Source organism: Uloborus diversus, chromosome 8, assembly GCF_026930045.1.
Source record: "Uloborus diversus isolate 005 chromosome 8, Udiv.v.3.1, whole genome shotgun sequence".
NCBI classification, from domain to species: domain Eukaryota; kingdom Metazoa; phylum Arthropoda; class Arachnida; order Araneae; family Uloboridae; genus Uloborus; species Uloborus diversus.
The window spans coordinates 46,318,328-46,339,439 of NC_072738.1; the positions used below are offsets into that span (position 1 = coordinate 46,318,328).

A 21,112-nucleotide genomic window follows, 5' to 3' on the forward strand; every position below is an offset into this window, starting at 1 on the left:
TAAATCTAATTAAAATCATATAAACAGTATTAATTTCTTCATTAAATCTAATTTTATGTTTAATTATAAATTTTTTAAACTATTCCGGATATGATGACACTTTGTTGACAGTCCCAAAGGTGTTGTGATAACGAGGTTCAACTGTATATATTTTAACTTACGGCTAGCATTGTTTAAATTTCTTTTTGCATTTTTTACTTTTTCTTGACTTTGTTTTATACGTAAATAATAAAACAAATGGATTTTTTTAAAGATAGACTTTTATCCTTGAATTCTTAACCCGGGAGAACTCGTACTTTTCGTGACACGAACGCTCACGGCGGGCTCTGTAGGCCCGGAGTGGTTATTTCAGTAAATTAAATTTGTGCAAAATAGAAAATAAATGCATTTTCAACGCTGAATTATAAATATATAAACAGCCTCTAAAATGTTTTTAAAAGTAAGGTTTAAGAAAGTTTTGATACATGAATCTAAATCTTCTAAGCATTACTGATGATCGCTTTACTGTTCTGTGTCAACTTCTCTTCTTCATTATCTTCATTAAGGGAGTTCTCATCAGTTGACACCTCAACCAACAAGGTCTGCAACCTCTTCATTTAATCTTTGTAGCTTAAATAGTGATGCATTTCACAACCTCTTCCTTTACATTCACAATCTGAAATGAAAGGCGTGAGCGCTCGCTCCGGATTTCTGAGGCCCGAACCGGAATTTTCTGGGGAAAAGGGGAAATGTACATTCCTGAAAAGCATGTGGTCAGTATGTAGGACAAATAGAACGCAGCTACTGTAGACCTCATTCATTTCCGTTGAAGAGGTGATTTTTGGCAGCGTAGTTTTGTAATGACCGGGCCTGAGAGGCCCGATGCGAGTTCTCCCGGGTTAAACAATGTCTTTCTGTCAAATGTTGTAAAAAAACCTTTGAAGAATGTTTAGTTTCCCTACTCATTTAGAAAATTCTTCTTGAATAATAGAGGCATTGTTTGCTAGTATTCACGGTTACTTACAGAATGCAAGGAGAAAAAAAGCTTGAAACTAGTAATTTTAGGGTTCAGATACCACACTGAAAATTGAACTCTAGCATTAAAATACAATTTAAGTTCAATGCTCAAAAAGATAAATTATAGCTTTACTCTTATTCTGTAAAATCCTAATTTCAGATCATTTAGAGATAATTATCAAAAGTAATTTTATAAGACTTAAATACTGTTCTGTTAACCAGCCACATTATCCTGGAAAAACAGGAAGAGGAATGTTTAGATATGAACTTAGGATAGTGAAAAAGTCGAAGAACACTTAGATCTAAACTTGCACCCCACCCCCTTAACATTAAATTAAGTAGGAGAATACCATCCCCCTGAGTCATCCCAAGACTTTCTACACTAGAATTAGGAAAAAACTTTTACCAAAACTAATTGTAGTTGGAGAATACCTAACCTGGCAGAGTTGTAATGCTATAATTAGGATTTGCCTTGGTATCAACATGCTGCCAGGTTAGGTTTGCCCCAACTATAGTAAATGGCATGAACTGATGAAACAACTTGCATTACTTTTTAAGTTAACTACAGTCAATTTGGGATAACTCGAAGTTGATCCCTTTGTCTTTAATTCCTTGCTAATTATTCTCACTATCTCGAAGGTAACTTCCTCTAACTAGAAGTTTTTTCCCCAAGATGACTCGAAATTTATTTCGAAAGAACTAAAAAAAAAAGTGCCTACAAGAGAAATTATTTCACCTTCACTACTTATTCCTGCACAATAGACCTCAAAAGCAAGAAGAGCACCTGTTGAGCCAACGTGTGATAAAGGAAGTTACACGTGCGGAAATGAGTTATCTTGTTTTCTTTTATAGTATTGTACTGTTTACACTTTGACATGTTGCTGGACTACAAATTTGCTGCTAAGCTGTCAAGTTGATTGATAGTACCTTTATTCAAAAGCTGACATCGGCTTCAAAAAATTCACTTTTTGCGAATTTTTTTTTTAGAAAATGGGTTTAATGGTTTGATTAAATTAAAGTCTTTTTGTGCATTATGCATGGTTTTCAAATTTGTTCCATAAATTTTTGATCAAAAAATATCCACAGACAAGCCATTGACAGCTTTCCCCAGAATACATTGGGAGAAAGATGATTTGCAGTGTTCACTGTATCTTGGCTGACATTTATCTGAAATCAAATTCTATTTGAATTTAGTCGAAGAATTAATCCTCCCCCTCTGCATTCTCGGATCTTTTTTGTTTGACTTTTAAAAATTTGGCAGCCATTTGAAGTTAAAGGTGCTATTTTTCACGAAAAAATCTGCTACTTTGTTAGTAAAAAAACTCATTAAAAAAAAAACTTAAAAGTAGGGGGGAGGTTTTTTACATGCAGAATGTGTGTACAAAATTTGAAATGGATCGGTCAATTGGATTTAAAATGGGAGTGAACACAGACTTTGAAAAAGCGGTTTTAAGCAATGCATTTGAAGATTTAAAAGCTTAAAGTCATCAATTCCAGCTCCATAGAAGACAGTCCCTGTAGCTGCTTTGATTTCCTCAGCCTTTTCTTTCTTTATTATTTATATTATAGTTAACTAACCTCAAGCAAGCAATACTGCCATTCCGAGCGTCCGTAGCTGTCGGAACACCTGCATTCTTCGGCAGCTATCGGAGCTGCAGTTCAAAAGAGCCGAGACTAAATACTTGATCACTTTGAGAAATTTGCTCGAAACGACTTGAAATTTTGGTAACATTTTTGAAATGTTTAACTACAAGTAGAAATAAAAAAGAGAAAAAAAATCACTTTTCTGAAATTGCCAAACACCCCCCCCCCCCCTTAACAGCTTTTACTCTTCATTTATGATAATTTACCCCTCATCGAGTTTCCAGAAATTCCTTTACAACCCCTGGCAACCCTGATTAGGTCACATGAAAGAGGTAGAAATTCTTACTTTCACATTTTATTTACAAATGTTACTCTTCATCTATGGTAAGGGGCCATCCATTAAGTAAGGATGATTTTAGCCCCTCCTGCCCATGTAAGGGTACATAAGATTTTTCAACCCCTCCCACTTGGCTATTCTTAATTTAAGATTCCATTTGGTTTTCCAAAATAATAATATAACGAATCCATGAATCTTGTATTACTGGAATCATTATTAAATTCAATATTATTAAATTAAACCTTATTGTATCAAGAAATATTTACAAAAAATTTGGAATCTAGACTAAATGTTTTTTCGACATTTTTTGCATATGATGAGATACTAATTAAAAATAAAACCTGCCATACAAAGTGGGATTGTTTTATTTTATTTTACACCATTCATTCTCTGTAAAAAAAATAAAAAACAGCTCATCCGAATTAGTTTTTTTATCTTCCAGACGCAAATGAAATATGATCCCTGCCAAACTACTTGACCATGCGATTTCTTATGTAAAATATCGACTTAAAAAATATTACGTAAGAATGGGTTTGGACCCCCCTCCCCAAGTAAGGTTATGTAGAGATTTTTTCAACCCCCCTTCCCCTCTGGGCCCATAATTAATAAATGGCCCCTAACAAGAAACTCGATGAGGGTAGGTCAAGCTTTATAAGCACTACTCTTATAAAATGGAACTAAGATATTTTTGTGCAGCCTAACGGTGTATTTCTTTCATCCAAAGGCTAATGGTTCTTTAGTCAACATTTTGGTTGCTTCACAATATTTGATGAAATAGTTCACATCGGAATTTCAACTTGTTTTGATAAAAGGACCTGCTCTTGAACAACAAAAGAGGGTTTACAATGTTAAAATACAAAGGGACCTGTGGCTTCAACAGTAGGGAATAAAGAGGGGAAAGTTCATTCATGCAAAAATGGGCGAGGACATAATTCTGCTAGCCCTGACTTGTTCTGCTAATCAGAACACGCCAAGTCTCCCGTTTTGGGACTTTTGTAAACACATATACAACTCTTTTAAATTATTTTTCTTGACCCCTGTTGGTTATAACTTGAAAAAAGATCCACTGTGCTTCATATTCCATGTTTCTAATTTTCTACATTCTAATAAATAATTTTTTTCCTGTTTAAAGCAAAAACAAGAATTTTTTGTCAAATTTAAATTTTTTTAAAAAGACTTTACATTAAATAATTACCAATAAAGTTAGGTACTCTGTTATCCAATTTAAAAGTGATATCTTAATCAAAGGTTCCCAAAATGAGAGACTTGGCACTTAATGGGCTAACATCTAGATAGAGATTTTTATATAACAGCTGAAGGATAATGCTAATTGCATATAAACAGACTATTTGCTGTCATTAACCTTTCATATTTTTACAATTTGCTAGTAATTTATAGATTATAACAATCAACACTTTTATAGCTAGATTTTTTAGAATCCTCTTACAGATCCTTAAAAACATGTTCTATAGCAGCAATAAAACGTTTGTATTTTATTTGAACACTGAATACAAAGTATGGAATGTTAACTTATTTCTTCAGTTTTAAAAGCATGTTTAAGCTTTTTATTAAAATTAGCATACAAATATGAATTTATAAGTCTTAAACAGTTGTAAAATAACAAAAAATCACAATATAAGAAGCACCTCATTATACAATAAAATGAACATTTATTTAAAACAAAAAAGTTGACAATGCATAAGTACTTATGTACAAAAAGTTCATATTATGCTCAATCAGATGCATCCTCATTTTCTGACGGTGAATGATCATCAATTTCCATCTGAAAAAAGAAATTCATTGCACCTTAAGATCATTAAAAAAATATATTGTTACAAATTCTGTAAATAGTAATTATTGTAGTAACGTAACCTGTAAATAGTTTCCCGTAATGAATATACAACCCCTTTACATTCGGCTGAAGTATATGACCCCCCTATTTCCTTTTTTTTCCATTGATAAAATTTGATAACGGTCTACGCATTTCGAGAAACATTTCGAATGTTGTGGAATCTTTTCAATGTTTATAAAAGCGTCCCGCATGATAAAAAGTTTAGTTTCGATTGAGAATTTGTTCTGAGAGTGTATTAGCTCTGTTTATTGCGAGGCATTTTGCTATGTTGTTTTCGTATTTGGAAGTAAATACGCGTGTAACCGTTGAGTTTACGGTGTTGAGTGATACTTGTTTAATTGCTGATGATTAATTTAGCAGTTGTTAATGATTTCTCCTGTACATAGTGTAAATAAAGCTCCTGTGTTTTTTTCAAGAACTGTGTCGTCCTTTCAAGAAAGTTGGAAGTCTCGCCGGATCCGTTACAATATATATATTTTCATAGCTTAGCTGCACAAAATACTGATACAGGATTGATCCTAACCAACTTTTGAATCTTGAGTTTTCCACACCATTTTTTGACTCTAAAGCACATTAAGTTCAATCTTACTTCAATCCTTGTCAGGAATAAACTTAAATAATGCAAATGGAAATTAAAATTAGAATTGGTAATGCTAAGTTGCTTAACTATCTCCTTATTCCATTGTGATTTTTAGAAAATCAAAATTTTCTGATGTTATATATTGTCACCTCAGAGTAACAGTAAGATATTCTACTATTGCTCTGGGGTAACAATATATCACTATTTTAACATGTGTAACCTCTAACTTCGAACCCATATGCAAAGTGCTTCAAAACAATAACACATTAAAAAGACCTCCCCCCCCCCAGCCCATGACTTCTTAGCGAGAAAAAATGCAAGTATATATGCCCCAATCTATTTATAACAGAATCACTTGGCAAGATATTTTGTTTTAAACTAAGCATTTAATTTATAGGTGAATGGTAATCATAACATTAATTTTAACCACTTTGACCTGCAGGTAATGAACCACTGAGAAAATTAAACTGATCCAGCAAACAATTTTGAAGTTTCTTACACTAGTTTAAGTGAAACTATTTTTAAAACTTTTATATAAATTTCTATGAAGTATCAATTACAACAACATCGTTTCTCTAATGCTTTTTAATTTTCTAGATTAGTTTGATCAATTTAAAAAAAATGGATATAATTAATCACTTTAATGATTGTGTATTACTTGTAAATGCAAATTTAAAACCTTAGAAAAAAGGAAAAGTTTTTGCAGTAAGATTATTAATTTCAGAGTAATGCTGTGAAAATATTTCCTTGCAGTAAAAACTCAAAGAAATTACAACTGCAAAATTAGCAATACTTAAAACTTAATAGATGCAATACAAATCAAATTTCAGAAATTCAATATTAGAATTACGGGAGGTGTCAATTTGACCCCAAGCACACAATTTCTGCTAACTATTTCTCTGTATTTTTATAAAAAGCTTAAAAAATCCGACTTTCTCCTTAATCATCGTGCTGTGTAATAATATAAAGTTTAAGAGAATTGTAATTTTTTTTAACACAAACTAAAGATAACAAGAAAGAACAAACGTTTTATAGCACAAATATATAGATATTTGTATATATCAATATACAGATATTTGTATATTAGTGCTATAAAATGTTAGTGCTATGAGATGTAAACTTTTTAAAAACACTTCATGATATACCATTAAAATCTCTGCAGCCCTTAAATAAACTATATTTAGTATAAATATGTTTATTTTAAACTAATTTTAACAAATATATTACATTATGTAGGGCACCAGGGGCGTGAACAGAAATTTTGGGACTCGTTTCAAACTACTTTTCCGGGCTCCCCGCCATATTGTTTACCCCTATATTTCACACCTAGTTTTAAAAATTTGGGCCCCCCTTCAGGCAGATAGCTTCTCAGAGGATCTAAATGACACCAATCATTTTTCAAGGGAAACAAAGCCCGCAATAATTCTAGAACTAAAGCCGTGGTCTCATACTCAGTTCATTCTCTTTCATCACTGATGAAAGAGAGGAAAATGTGCTGGACCTACAATGTTTTAATTTCTTTGAAATTAAAAATATGGATATGGAGTAAATTGACAAATTCAAGGCTTTAAACTTGACACAACTTCTTTCCCTTTTTTGATAAGGGATGTAAGACTATTAGTTTGTGGGTCGTTTTTAACTACTTATGTGAGCAGATATTTTCTCAAATGAAATTAATTCTCAGTTCATCGTGAAATAAATTAACTATCAAAAACTCAAAAGCTTACATTTCTTTTAAACAAAGAATTATCACCTAAATCAAGGTCATTAAAATGCTAAAAATATAGTTAAAGATGTAACATTTCCAGAAATTTTGAGCTGGCAGAAAAAACTTTTCTTTTACGAGTTTTCCTGGAAAAATGGAACTTATTTTATTTTACAAATTAATAGTTACCTTTTCTCAGAAAGCTATGCCATATCTTGATGCTATAGCCATAAAAGATATATGTAATCCATGTTATTTCTTATCTCTTAATTTACATAAAAAATTTACTGTGAAAGAAAAGGCAAGTAGATTTTTTTGTTCAGAGATCCAAAAATTATCAAAATTAGTCAAATCATCTCAACCAGCCATTAATTTAGAGAAAAATGTGAATTTTTAAATTGTTAAACCAAATTTTATGACAGAAATTTGCCCTTCTTTTTTTGTAAATTGTGATATTTTAAGCTGAAACGGTTCTTATATTTTTAAAAATTTAATATATGCCATATACACACATACATTGAATGAAAATATGTATTAAAATTTTTACTTTAACATTTCCATTAACTGACATTTATAGTATACATCACTTCTGTGCATACATTTGCATTGTTGATGAGGAAAGTAGCAAATAATACTTTGATGTACAGGATAATTAAGTTATCTTAGAGCTTCCATTAACAAAGTTAATGTTTCCATGCTTTCCACTGAACAAAAAGGAAATATTTAAAAAAAAAAAGCATTAAAGTGTGAGTACTATAAATTTCTAAATACATAATTTTGTACTAGAAATTTCAAAATTTTCAATTTTTTCCCCAAGTGGAAATAAACTCCTTTGGGAGAAAAACGGTTTTTCTTTAAAATTTCCAGTCCCCCCCCCCCCCCCCCGACCTATTCCACTTTTAGGTATATTTATATTGGATAATCTCACATGTACAATGTTTTTATTTTCTCTATTTTAAGGATGCATAATATAAAACAGAAGTAATGTGGTCCATCTACGAAAATTGTGAGGGAAAAAAATTAAAAATGACCCACTTGAGGGAAAAAAAGAAAAAACTTGTTGCGAACCAATGTTCTACATGCATTGTTCATTACCAAGTGTAATAACACTTTTTCTAAGAAACCTTACTTTATGCGGCTTAAACCAAACAATAAAAATGCCTCTGTAAGAAAAAGGGGGAAAAAAATTAATAACTTAAACTTAGTATATTTCCATTTAGTATAACATGTTGTATTTATCATAATTTTAGAAAACTTGACAGTTTTCACTTTAAATGTGCCCTTAGTTAAAAATATTTTATCTTCAAATACAGATTCCAAATCATTCTAAATCTACATTCTAAAGCTTTGTTACAGTCTTGAAGCGAAATGATTTGCTGTGAATTGAAAACAAAATATCTAATTTTTTTTTTTATGTTTAAAGGCTTTAATGAAGAAACAAAAAAACCTTTTTAGCAAATTAATTTTAGAATGTTTTTATAGTTGCAAATAAACTCCATGGTGCAACAGGCATAGGGGGCCAAGATCAACTGTGCCTATCTTAGTTTTTGTGCTCAGAGTTGCAAGGCAAATGTTCTGGTCAGATGGTTAACCAAGAGCGGATCCCTAGTGTTTTAATTCCCAAGCGCACATGGTACTCATTGTATTGATCACCTGAAGGGATGAAGGTCTTGTTGACTGAACCTGGGTCTGTGGCGTGGAAGAAAAAAGTGCTACCACAAAGCCACTGGGCTTTAGTTGCGAATAACCAATATTGTTAAATAACACAAATGGAGGGGAATGGGGGTAAAATCACTTAAATACTAGAAAAGTGATAAATTCTTCATCTATGCAAAATTTCTGTTGCTGTATTGCTTCAGAAAATACAGTTCAATCTTTTAAAAATTACTGAAGGGGAAAAAAAGAAGCTGGTGATTGTAAATGTAAAGCATAGAAACTGGGCAAGAAAGCAAAAATTTTATACAATTAAATATTATTATTTACTTTATCCTCATCAGAGTCTGAATCCTTCTTCTTAGGTTTAAGAGGTTTGTCTTCACTATCACTACTCTCGGAACTACTGCTGATATATTCTTTGCTTTTGAATGAACCTGGTGATTTTGCAGGAGACTTTGTGGGAGAAACTTTCTTGTCATCTTTTTTCGGAGTTTTTTCGCCTTTGCTGCTTTTACTTGAGGTACTACAAAAATTGAAAAAACAAAAAAATGATACCTAAATTAAAAAAATATATATACACAAAAGCTCAAATTATCAATAGCTTTTTATTAATAGCAGGAGCAAACATATATGAAAAAAGCAACATTTTAAGTTTTTTTTGGAACTTACATTAAAACATTAAACACTGCATTATAAATTTACTTTTTAACAGCCAGTGAAATAGGAATTACAGAAAATATGTTCACAAAATATTTCAGCAACACTCAGCACTTGCATGTCAAAGAAGCTGATATGAGCAAAATTATTTTTACAGGCTTTTGTTTCATTTTAAAGGTTTGAATGAAGGCAAATCTTTTCATGAAATTTTTTTCCTGGAATTGCCATTAGCTGATTCATCCTTTTTTCAACCATCTATGCTTTTCCTGTTAGGGAAAAAAACAACTTAATCCAGCAGGGGTAGACAGTAGTGATCGACTTGTCACATATAGGACATTTTCCACAAAAAATGTAGGACAAAAAATATAGGAATAGTTTCGCTATGAAAAAAGAAATAATACAGATATATTATTTAGTTATTCTTATCAATGATTTTGTTTAAAAAAAAAAAAAAAACCCTCAAACAAAATTATAACTTACACCTGAAATGACTTTGGTTGAAAGAATAATTTTTTAAAAAAGTACTTTATAGACAAAAAAAAAAAAAAAAAAAAAAAAAAACCTAGTGAAATCTATTGATAATTAATACAGCAACCCACAAATTTTGCAGGGATAGAAGTGTCACAAACATAGTTTATATTAATAATTAAATAAAAACCGTTTTTGTGTTGAGAATTAACAGGAAATAACCAATGCTTTGTAGCACAAATATAGATATTTTGTGCTATAAAATTTCACAAAAAGACTATTAGAATATTCCAATCAGAAAATACACTGAACACAAAAATATACCCGCGAAAACGAAAACCACACTGGAAAACAAAACAAACGGCTGTTGCCCCTCCCCCTAAACGCTAAATTCTAAACCGACTTCAGAATTCGTTCTCAAAACTCCACCCACTGCAGTGACGACATATTGCTATAGCCAATGAGAAAGGATGGCTGTTGCAGGATTTAGTTGCCTTTTTTAATTTGAAATTTGTTTGCACACATACCTTTGACGAAAAATCCGAAGTCAGATAGTTTATTTACTGTTGTTTTAAAGAAATAAATCGGATAAAAAACAGAAATATAGGAAATATAGGATGATTTTGATGCTTTTTTTGAAAATATAGGATATATAGGACCACTTCGACCCCTGCTCCAGCCAAAATTAAGGAAAAATATACTTCAGCAAACTTAAACTGAATTTCTTTTCTTACATAATAACTTGACATTTTTTAACGATCTGTTGTAGAGAAAAAGATAAAATTAGCAATACCTTATAAAGTGCTGCTCATATTGTGAAGAATTCAAAAATATTATAAATATACTTTTCAAAAAGCAACTTTAATGTAACCAAATTCTTCCAATGAAATTTGACGACATAATTAAAATACATTTTACTTTTATGTTGTCTAATTACTTTTTTGTGGAGTACACGGCCTGTCTGAAAGAAAAGTAATGAGACTTTTTCCTTTATGGTGCAACTGTAAATCTCAATGCAGTTGCAGCAGGAAGGTTCAATGTTATAACTTGGAAATTCAACTATGGAGATATTGATTTTGATTCAGCAAGTTCGGAAATGAGCGACTATCAAATATCTGCTGATTTGAGATAGCCCTTCAAAGACGGTTGAGGGAGTATAGAGCATGAGCCCACACTGGATACCCATCCATGAGCAGAATGGGTACTAATGTATACTCAATGTGCTGAGCCCAGATCAGTTATTAAACTTTTAAACACTAGTAAAGATAGGAATTGATGACTGATCACACCTTTATTACTATTGAGAACAATCTGAGTCAAACTACTTGGCATTGAATTGCATTGTAATATGCCTCTAGTCTCTTACCGTCCTCATTCGACTTGAATGAATGCAGCTTCCACATCAGAAATTCAAGCAACTTCGTTACCTTGCTTAAACAGCATTCTGGAGTAGAATTTCCATTTTTAACCTCTATTACTTACTTAATACTAAATGCCTAACACAATTGCCTCAAAAAGTGTACTTCCGTCACACGCCCACGCAGAAATCCAGTACACCTTTCAACGCTACCTTGCGGCAATACAAGGATGGTGATGCTATGGCAATGGATCCAAACATTTCAAATCAAACTATAAGTTGGTTAATATCAAAATTCAAATTTAGAAATTAACCAATTGTGTTCTTCGCTATTAATTTTTAATACCTTCCGATAGGTGGCAGTGGCAGGTGCTAAAATTTACTTATCCCCATTCCCTCGATTTGGGACCACTTTTGCTCTATGTTAAAAGCGAGAAAGCGACAGGCATTTAGTATTAAGGAAGTGTTGTTTCAAACACATTAGTATAAAAGTATTTTACATTTCAAATCACAGTAAAAATACTTACGCTGCTCCTCCTCCACTGGCTTTATACTCTGCCATTTTTTTCTCATATTCTTTTTTAGCAACTGCGGCAGCTTCCTCCCATTTCTGTATTCAAAAATTCAAACAAGATATATTAAAACGCAAACTACAAATGGATGCTGATATGCATTTAAAAATTTAAACCCATGACATTAAGATACTAAGACTTCTATTTATTACTTACACTTTTGTCAGAAACTTCCTTCCACATTTCACCTGCTTTTTTAGTTATTTCTGTTATACTAATTCCAGGATTGTCCTTTTTAATTTTTTCCCTTACATCAGCTAGATAGAGGAAGTATGCAGAGGGTGGACGTTTTGGTTTATTTTCGTCCCTTTCTTTCTTCTGTCTTTTCTTCCTCATGCCTGGCTCTTTCTACAATGAAGAAAATGATATGCACTTTTATAAAGATGAGTACCTTTATAAACACAGAACTAACTAAAACAAATTTACATTGTGACATAAAATTAAAAACCAAATAAGTCTGACAAAAGTTAGACGCCTTTTCATCTGTAAGCTCACTTATTTTGCATTGAAAAAGGGGTTCCTTATTACTCCAAAACAAGTGTATGCAGTAATCTGCAATTTTGTGCAATTAAACATTTATTCTTTATTCTACTTTTCAAGTAAAAAGGTCAACTTGATTAATTGATGCTTGCTTTACTTTGTTTTTATGAATAAGTTCAGCTTTAGTAATTTTGTGACTGATTTTGAAATTGTTAGCTTATTGAAAAAGGAAAGCAATTGGTGTTTAGTTGTGTTAAGTAATACAGATCAAAAAACACATCTTTTCTACAAGAAATGTTCTTCTTTATGCAAAAATTACACATGACCTCCTTTCCATACACCATGAAAAAAAAAATTAGATTTAAAAAAATACCTCCCCCAGGATGAAAAATTTTCCAGAGGAAGGGAACAAAGTATACATAACTCAAAGAATTTTTGAGAAAAAACAAAAACAAAATAATTAGCGTCAGTTGTATATCAGAGCATTGTTATTAAGTGCTTATTCAACTTAAGTGTAAGCTACATATTTAAAATACATGCACTTGCATGGTATGATATATAATATAATTGCTTTGTTTCTGATTGAAGTTTTGCAATTAAAATTTATCAATATACATAAATGGCTGTATGTGGGGATGTGGGGTAAACTTCAAAACTACCGGACCGATGTTAACCTTTTTTTCACCACAGGCAGCTACATTATCAGGAAGCAACATAGGCTATAATTTATTTTCAAAAAAACTTAAGTTTAAAAAGTCATGATGGAAAGCAATAAATTTCATGTAATTTCCCCATTAAATGATTAAAAATATAAACCCCCCCCCATTGTTACAAAAATTTGTTGCATTAAAACAGCAATATTAATAGTAATCATAATGAAAATTTTGAATCAAGGCTTCTCGGAGTAACATGAACTCAAAGTCATTTAAATATTTGGAAACACTACTTTTTGGGGAAAATCCTACACTTAGGGAAACATACTAGAAATTTTTCGGGGGGGGGGGGGTTGTGCGTTCAATTTAATTAAAATAGATAAAGCGCACGGTTTTTTAAGTGATCTTTGTTTTTGTTAATTCATATTTTGAAAATTCTTCAAATTTTATTATGCTTACATGTTGTGCTTTCGTTTCTAACTGAATACTATTTTGTTCTTTATACTTATTGCTATTTTACTTTTATGGGTTAAGAAGAAGCCCGATTTTTAATCACGTCAAAGCAGTGTGTTTTGAGTTCTTTCAGTAGTTCTAACAGAAAACGAATGAAAGTAGCGATTGTTTCTCACAATTATTACTGACCCAGGCAAAACCGGCCATTTTTGCTAGTTAAATATAAATCTTTGGCCAAGACTTTTGCCATTTGGTTAATTTGTTAGCCTCAACATTTGAAATCCCGTAACTTAACATTTGAAATCCGTAATGTGCGCCCTGTTTCGGAACATGTTTTTTCAATATGTAAGGAAACATTACTACACAATTACAAGAGAATTCCCAGCCAAAGAAAAATACATGGGGAAATATTTTTCTAAACTTTTAAGTTTCAATACAAATTGTCACTTGAAATCAAAGAATATGATTCACTGGGTGTAGAGAAAAGCTTTTTCATCAAAAATATTTTGCACACATTGAAAAGGGAATTTTATATTCGGTTTTTCATTTAAAGCTTCTAGTTAGGAATGTGTCATAAATATTCAATATGCATAACTAACCACTGTCTTAGCACTTTTAGATTTTTCTTTTGGTTTTTTCTCTTTGACTTTCTTCACTACTGGGCGTGAATCATCAGAGCCCTTATCAGACCCATCATCTTCATAATCTTCATCACTATCTGAACTAGTTGGTGGATTACTATCATACCTGTTGTGAAAAAAATTGCAGACATGTTATGTTTCATCAAATTTTTTAAGTATGATATAACCATCTATAAATTTTAAGCAAATAACAAAGCATTGTAAATGATGAATGGAAAATCATAACATAGCAATAAATTACAATAATAAAAATCTTGATAATTTCCGATTTTATATTACCTGTGAGAATCATGTTTAAACTCCCAGAATTGGTATCATAATGATAATAACAGGGCTCTCAGACTTTTTCAAAATTTTAGGAACTCTTTGGCAAAATTTTAGGGGTAATTAAAAATTTTGTTTGATTACAAAAAGGTAGCCTGTGTGACCATAGTTAATTACGTAACTGACTAACCAAACTGAAAATACATTTTATTTTTTAAACTAATTTATATTAAGTATCCAGCAGATCTTGAATTTGTAGTTATCTTTTCGAAATTTGATTTTTTCGATGGGTCATTCCATGTCAATTCAACCAAAAAAAATGGCATTTTGACACCCACCGACACGGATTTTGATAAAACTTGGTGAGTTTAGTCCTTTAATGTAGAAAAGTATCCACATCAATTTTTTCTTCTCAATCTGCTTTAGTTTTCATTTTACAGCCAGTCAAAATTTTGAATTTTTCGTATTTTCCAAACTATGACGATTCCGCGCGTTGATTGAAAATAATTTGTATTTCATGTATTTTTCAGCCAATTTTTATGAAAATTTACAGTAATATTAATGAAAATATGAGGATTTCAGAAAAAAATATTAAACAATTCTAAGTAATATTTTAAAAGTAGAAAAAAATTATTTTCGTAATTTTTTTTGCTAAAAGTGTGAAATACGTTAAAGTCAATATCAACCAAAGGGAATATGATAATCAAAAAAGTTCTTATTTCCTGATGATCTTAAATGTGTGTTCTGCCATTAAAAAAAATAAAATTAATGGCTTATTCAGTTCTTTATATTTTTAGCTTAAAAATATATGTTTCATTTTTTTTTTTCAATTTTATTTTTTTATCTATTTTCCCACACTATTACCAAAAAATGAATGTATTCAAAAATATAAATATCTGAATAATTTGCACATGAAATACTCTTAATTTTTATTTTAATCACAAAAATGCTATTTTTTTTTACAAATTTCATTACATAGTACACTAATGCAACCAGAAATACCTTCTAGAAGGAGTTTTTGGACCACAAATCCCTACTGGAAGGGTTATTTGGATCAGTAATACCTTCTGGAGGGGTTTTTTGATCAACAATACTTTCTGAAGGGGATTTCTTGATCAAAAGTATCTTCTGAAAGGGGAATTTTTCATCAAAACAGTCCTTTCATATGCATAAACTATTCTACTATTAGAATACGCATGTATGTTAAAACCAATGCGTTGGGGGTTCACCCCCCCCCCCTCCTTCGCTGTGCCACTGACATAGTAGCCTATTTAAAAGTGCTCTCTTCTCATCTTTCTTCCAGCCTGTGAAATGTTCTGCTACTTCAAAAGTGAAACAAATTCTTCTTCATCTACATGTTTCCCAACCAGTGGTTTGCGAACTACTAGGGGTTCGTGAGGACTGAGGGGTAGACCGGGGGCTCTCAAAAATACTATTGTAATGGCGGAAGTTTATAATACATGTGCTGTTTACTCATCATTTATTCATTTGTCTCTTGCAAGGCCAAATTCCATAGAGTGCTGAAGAAGTTAAACTTATGGGTACAGGGTATATGAAGTTGAAAGCATATAAATACTTTCGTTTTCTCAGTAGCTTTTGATCGGAAAATTCGATTAAACTAAATGGAAACAGTACAAAGAGCATATGCGAACGCCTGCTTCACTATTAAAGTGGGACAAGGAGTTGCCGTGTTTATTAGCAACAATTTCCTATGACCTTTTAGTGATGAAAAAGAGAAGGAATGATTGGCAACCCAAAAATACATCAGGGATGGGGGAAAATATTTTTACTTAAGATCAATTTTCTGGGTGAAACTTGCTACAGTGTGAATTACACAGTAAAAAAAAAAATCTAAGGAATAAACTATGCAACTTGCTTTGTGGTGTATGTAAAAAAGGAGTTCATGAAATTTGTTCAGATTGAATTTCTCTTAACAAGTGGGCATGCAAATATGTTTGTTGATAAAAAAATACCCTTTTTTTAACTATCTGGTTATTAAAGCAGTTCTATTGTTTTTCAAAAATAAAAGAAAATTCTTAAGCACTCAAACTCGAAATTGCAGTCAAATGATAATTATGCACCGTATATTCCTACCAAACAGCTAGACTCATAATCCTGTACAAGAAGTTATAAATTTAAAGACTGTTCTAGTTTTATTGCAAGAAAAAGGATCATATTGTTAAACTGAGAGTTTCTAAAGGGTATTTTCTGAAACTATTCCTTAATTGCCATCTGATTCAATGTTACAAATAAGTATACTGTTGAGTCAGAAAAAAACTTTTTCTTAAAATTTGATATTCCCTTTTGATCAATGTTTCAAGGAGCAAAAGGATTTTCCCACACACAGAAAAGCAAATTAAATGCTGAACATAAAGACTGAAACTGATAGATATTTGAGTCAAACTTTGAGATACTTTAATTCCACAACTACTGCAGTAAGTTGCATTTAGATGTTCTGTGTGCTTAGAGCTGCTTATGTTTACCTAAATGGAAGATAAATGTAGTGTGGGAGAGTTGACATTAACTCACTGTCACAAATTTAGTCATGGAGCACACAAGTTATAAAAAATGTTAATGATTTGTCTGAAGATGAACAAATTTTCCTAAAGCTACGAACTGAATCAGAACAAGAATTCAAACTAAAAATATAAAGAACTGAAAAAGCCATTAATTTTATTTCTTTTAATGACAGAACACAGATCTAAGATCATCAGGAAAAAAGAATTTTTTTGATTATCATATTCCCTTTGGTTGGTATTGACTTTAACGTATTTCATACTTTTAGAAAAAAAAATTACGAAAATAATTTTTTTCTACTTTTAAAATATTACTTAGAATTTTTTTATATTTTTTTCTGAAATCCACATACTTTCATTAATATTACTGTAAATTTTCATAAAAATTGGCTGAAAAATAAATGAAATAGAAATTATTTTCAATCAACATGCAGAATCGTCATAGATTGGAAAATACGAAAAATTCAAAATTTTGACTGGCTGTAAAATGAAAACTAAAGCAGATTGAGATAAAAAAAATTGATGTGGATACTTTTCTACATTAAAGGACTAAACTCACCAAGTTTCATCAAAATCTGAGTCGGTGGGTGTCATGGCTTGGTTGAATTGACGTGGAATAACCCCACTTTCAAAGATGTGCAATTCCAAGTTTTTGCAATTGATCAGCTCCTACAGATATTAAATCCTGTTCAAAAGTCATTGCCATAATGTCTTGCCTACAGCGGCTTTCTAGTTTTTTTTGTACCCTTTTTTAATTGACATACAGCTAAACTTTCATGCTTTTGAAGCTGATTAGTATTTTTGTTAATTCAACAAATCTTCAAATCTAGATTCCTCTCTCCCTTCCTTATTCATTCCTTTTTAAGGTCATTCTTTGTCATTTTTCTTTTCAACTATTAATACAGTGGTGTGTAGTATGTGCTAAGTAGCTGACTAAGCACAAAAGATATACTGCCTAGGCTTCTTTAAAATTTTACCAGATTCAATGCAATTGTTTATTTTATTGTTAAATGACTGTTACAGAGTGGATAAAGGGAGACATAGAAAATATTGGAACATTAAAATATTTTACAGGAAAAGCATTCTTTTGCTTCAAGTTGTATTGCAACTTTATCCTTATATAAAAGATATAATTGATTATTTTTATTGTTCTAGCATTTCAGCAAACTTAAATCACATTTGAACTCCTAATGATTTAAAGATGGGGCATTTAATATTCTACTTTGTGTTTCAAAGTAAAACACTTTTAAACCTTTTATAAATTACTAAAGCACAAACAACAGATACTTGATAACACATAATTAAATGTTTTGATGTATGAAAACATGTACTTAATTTCTTTAATTAAAGGTACATTCAGGAAAATATAAGATTGATAGATTTTTTAAATTACACATAAAGTGGACAAAATCTTACATAATTTAATAGATTCTATACTGATAATAAAATATCATTTGTTAATCTAATAATTACAGTAAACAAATTAACTGATATAACGGAGATAGCTTATTAAACAATGTCAAAACAGATCCACCATTAATTTATGTAAACTATAAATAGAAAACGAATTAAATGACGGACCAGAATAAATATAACAAGGCAATGCAACTCATACAAATGATCTAGAACAAAATGAAATATAATTACAAAATTAAAAAAATCGAACAATAACTTAATCAGCTCAGTCATTGTCTTACTAAACCAATTCAGAAAAAGTTGAGTATGTCAACAAAGATGTAAATAAAATATTTCTTACTCTTCAGCAACTTCGCTACCACTTTCTTCTGGAGCAAAGGACTCATCAGAAGATTCTTCATCGGTGGATCCACCACCCTCCTCTCTTTCACGGCCTTCTGCTTTGACTCTCTGCAAATAAGCATCAGGCTCATCTACTTCTGCATCAGAGTCTACAAGTTCATCTTCATTATATGTAGGTTTTTCTTTTGAAGTCTGAAAAGTAAAACAAAACCCACATATAAGTTCAAATTCAGAAGCATAATTTGGTTGAAACTAAAAATGAAAAAATAGTTTTATGCCGAGAATAGTCAAATATTGACTATATATTGAATTGATAAAAATGAACAATTAATGCAAGTTTTTCAAGTTTTTCCTGTACTAATTAATGCCATCTATTTGCAAGACTTATGAATTTTCAGATCGAGAGAAGTCTAGTAGTACTAACTGGAATCTATATACAGTGATATCTCATTACAACAAACTTCAAAGAACCAAATGTTATTTGTTATAACAGGAATTTCGTTCTAATGGAATTCAAGAAATGTAATGGCAAATAAATTAGAACTGAAAATTTATTTTGTTGAAACGGATATTTTGTTTGCAATGGCATTCGTTGTAACAAGATTGCACTGCATAAGGAAACCCTGTAAAAGTTTTGAATGTTTACATGGTTACAATGTTTTAAGTTAAACTTCCAATTATTATTTTGGCAATGATTAACAGAATATACATAAACGTACCTATTTTAACTTAACAAGTGTTTAATCTATTTTTATATTTTTCTATTTCTTCCCTAAACCTCCCTTTCAATGACATCTAACTTTCTAATGTCACTGAAACCTGACTTTTAAATTAAGACTAATTACGCTTTAGACTTACCGATTTTTAGATCTTCACCATTATGCGCATAAACAAGTGACCGGACCACTCTGTTCGTAAAGATTCCCCTCCCCTTCTCTACACTTTTTTGAATAGCTTGATCCATTTCAGTAAATCTGTTTGCAAGATTTGCTCACATAAGTGTAATCCATTTGCAATAATGTGCAATCTTTTGCTTTCACATACAATGTGAAAGCAAAACAATAGCTTTAGCTTTAGTTTAAATGTATGCAAGTGTATGAATGTTTTGAGCTATTCCATACATTAATATTGTTTCTCACCTACTCTGCGGATTTACTTATCCGCAGTTACCGTACCACCCTATTCTGTGGATAATCAGGAGTTTACTGTACATGCATTTTAAAAAGGAGTACCCACATTTGGCAACACAATGTTATTCAATTTAAGAAAATTGAATTGAAATGAAAACTGTATCTTGAAATTATGGTTAAACTTTTCTAATGCTGCCACTTAAAACTAGTAGGTATTGAAGTGTGGCCTCTTGCAAAAGTAGTGCAATATGCCCATGCATTGCTGTAAGTTCTAAGCCAAACAACAGTTCTAAACAAATTGGCTGAGATTCTTTGGATATAAATTTTAACAATTAGCACAAATGACATGTATAACAATTTAAAAAATAATTTTAATTCCTTATTATACTTATTTTTATCAAAAATAATTATTTTTGGGACCTATTGATACTTAGCATTTAAATTACATGTCCTCTCAATAGAATTCCAGAAAAATAATTAACCAAAACAAAAACTATTTCATGATGAATTAGCCGATTTCCTTATTTGGGTACTTTAACAGGGTGGCGACAAGAACTGTGAAAAAAAGTTCCCTGACTTTTCCCTGATTTCCCTGATTAAGTTCACCAAATTTCCCTGATTTACGTTACCAATGATAATGGTTTTCTTTCTTTGCTATACTTGAAATCCATTGTATGTTTGTGTAAAATGCAGTATTTTAAAAGTTTTAAGTTGTGTAAAGTCGTTGAACTACAGATATATTTTTAAAAGATGCTATATTTTTAATAAAATGGTTAAAAAAAATATATCAAGTCAAGTTTTTTGAAAAAAAAAACCCCTACAAAACAGTATATTAAATTTTTCTACATGGAAAGATTATAGAAAAAAAAAAAAATACTTTACTTCCAGCAACCACTTAGCATAAGAATTTTAAGAAATTTTTTTAATCACTCTTAAAAACATATGTGTATTTATGATAGAACTAAAAAGTAATTGAAATTATTTTGAACTAAATTTTCAAACAGTATAATAATTGTTGCAAGAATAACAAGCAATAGTGAAAGAATTGAAGTAATGTAGTTGTTCTTATATAACTGACATATTTATGCAAAACAGATGAAACCATTTGACATCAATTCATAGGGAGCTTTTCTCTAATCAAGATCATAGGTTTTAATGAATGAATACAGCATTTCAACAATAAAAAATAAAGATATTTACTTAAGTACACAAGTTAATTCTATTTCAAATGATTTCAGTATGTAACAAAAAAAAAAAAAACATTGTAAGGAAAAAAAACAGAAAAAAAAGCAATTAGTTATTTTTAAAATTATAAAAGAAGAATACAACTTGGGTATAAAATAAAAGAATCATTTAAGCCAGAAAAAAAAGAAAACTTTTATAATCTGCGGCGACAACAAATAGTATAATGGCAAAAAACAAGGTTTTTTTAATTGAAAGTTCAATTTTAGCA

At 30.8% G+C, this 21,112-nt stretch overlaps 1 protein-coding gene across 1 annotated transcript in view; it reads right to left on the minus strand.

The window, feature by feature from the left end:
- Positions 1–4,448: 4,448 nt before the first annotated feature.
- Positions 4,449–21,112, minus strand: part of LOC129227233 (FACT complex subunit Ssrp1-like) — a 32,614-nt gene continuing 15,950 nt past the window's right edge. Inside the window, exons 11-16 of the mRNA XM_054861742.1 lie at positions 18,528–18,721; positions 13,950–14,097; positions 11,921–12,112; positions 11,720–11,802; positions 9,038–9,233; positions 4,449–4,700 (exon numbers count right to left, since the gene is read on the minus strand). Of these exons, the coding sequence (XP_054717717.1) occupies positions 4,650–4,700; positions 9,038–9,233; positions 11,720–11,802; positions 11,921–12,112; positions 13,950–14,097; positions 18,528–18,721 (864 nt within the window). The 3' untranslated portion in view covers positions 4,449–4,649. The remainder of the gene's footprint in view (positions 4,701–9,037; positions 9,234–11,719; positions 11,803–11,920; positions 12,113–13,949; positions 14,098–18,527; positions 18,722–21,112) is intronic.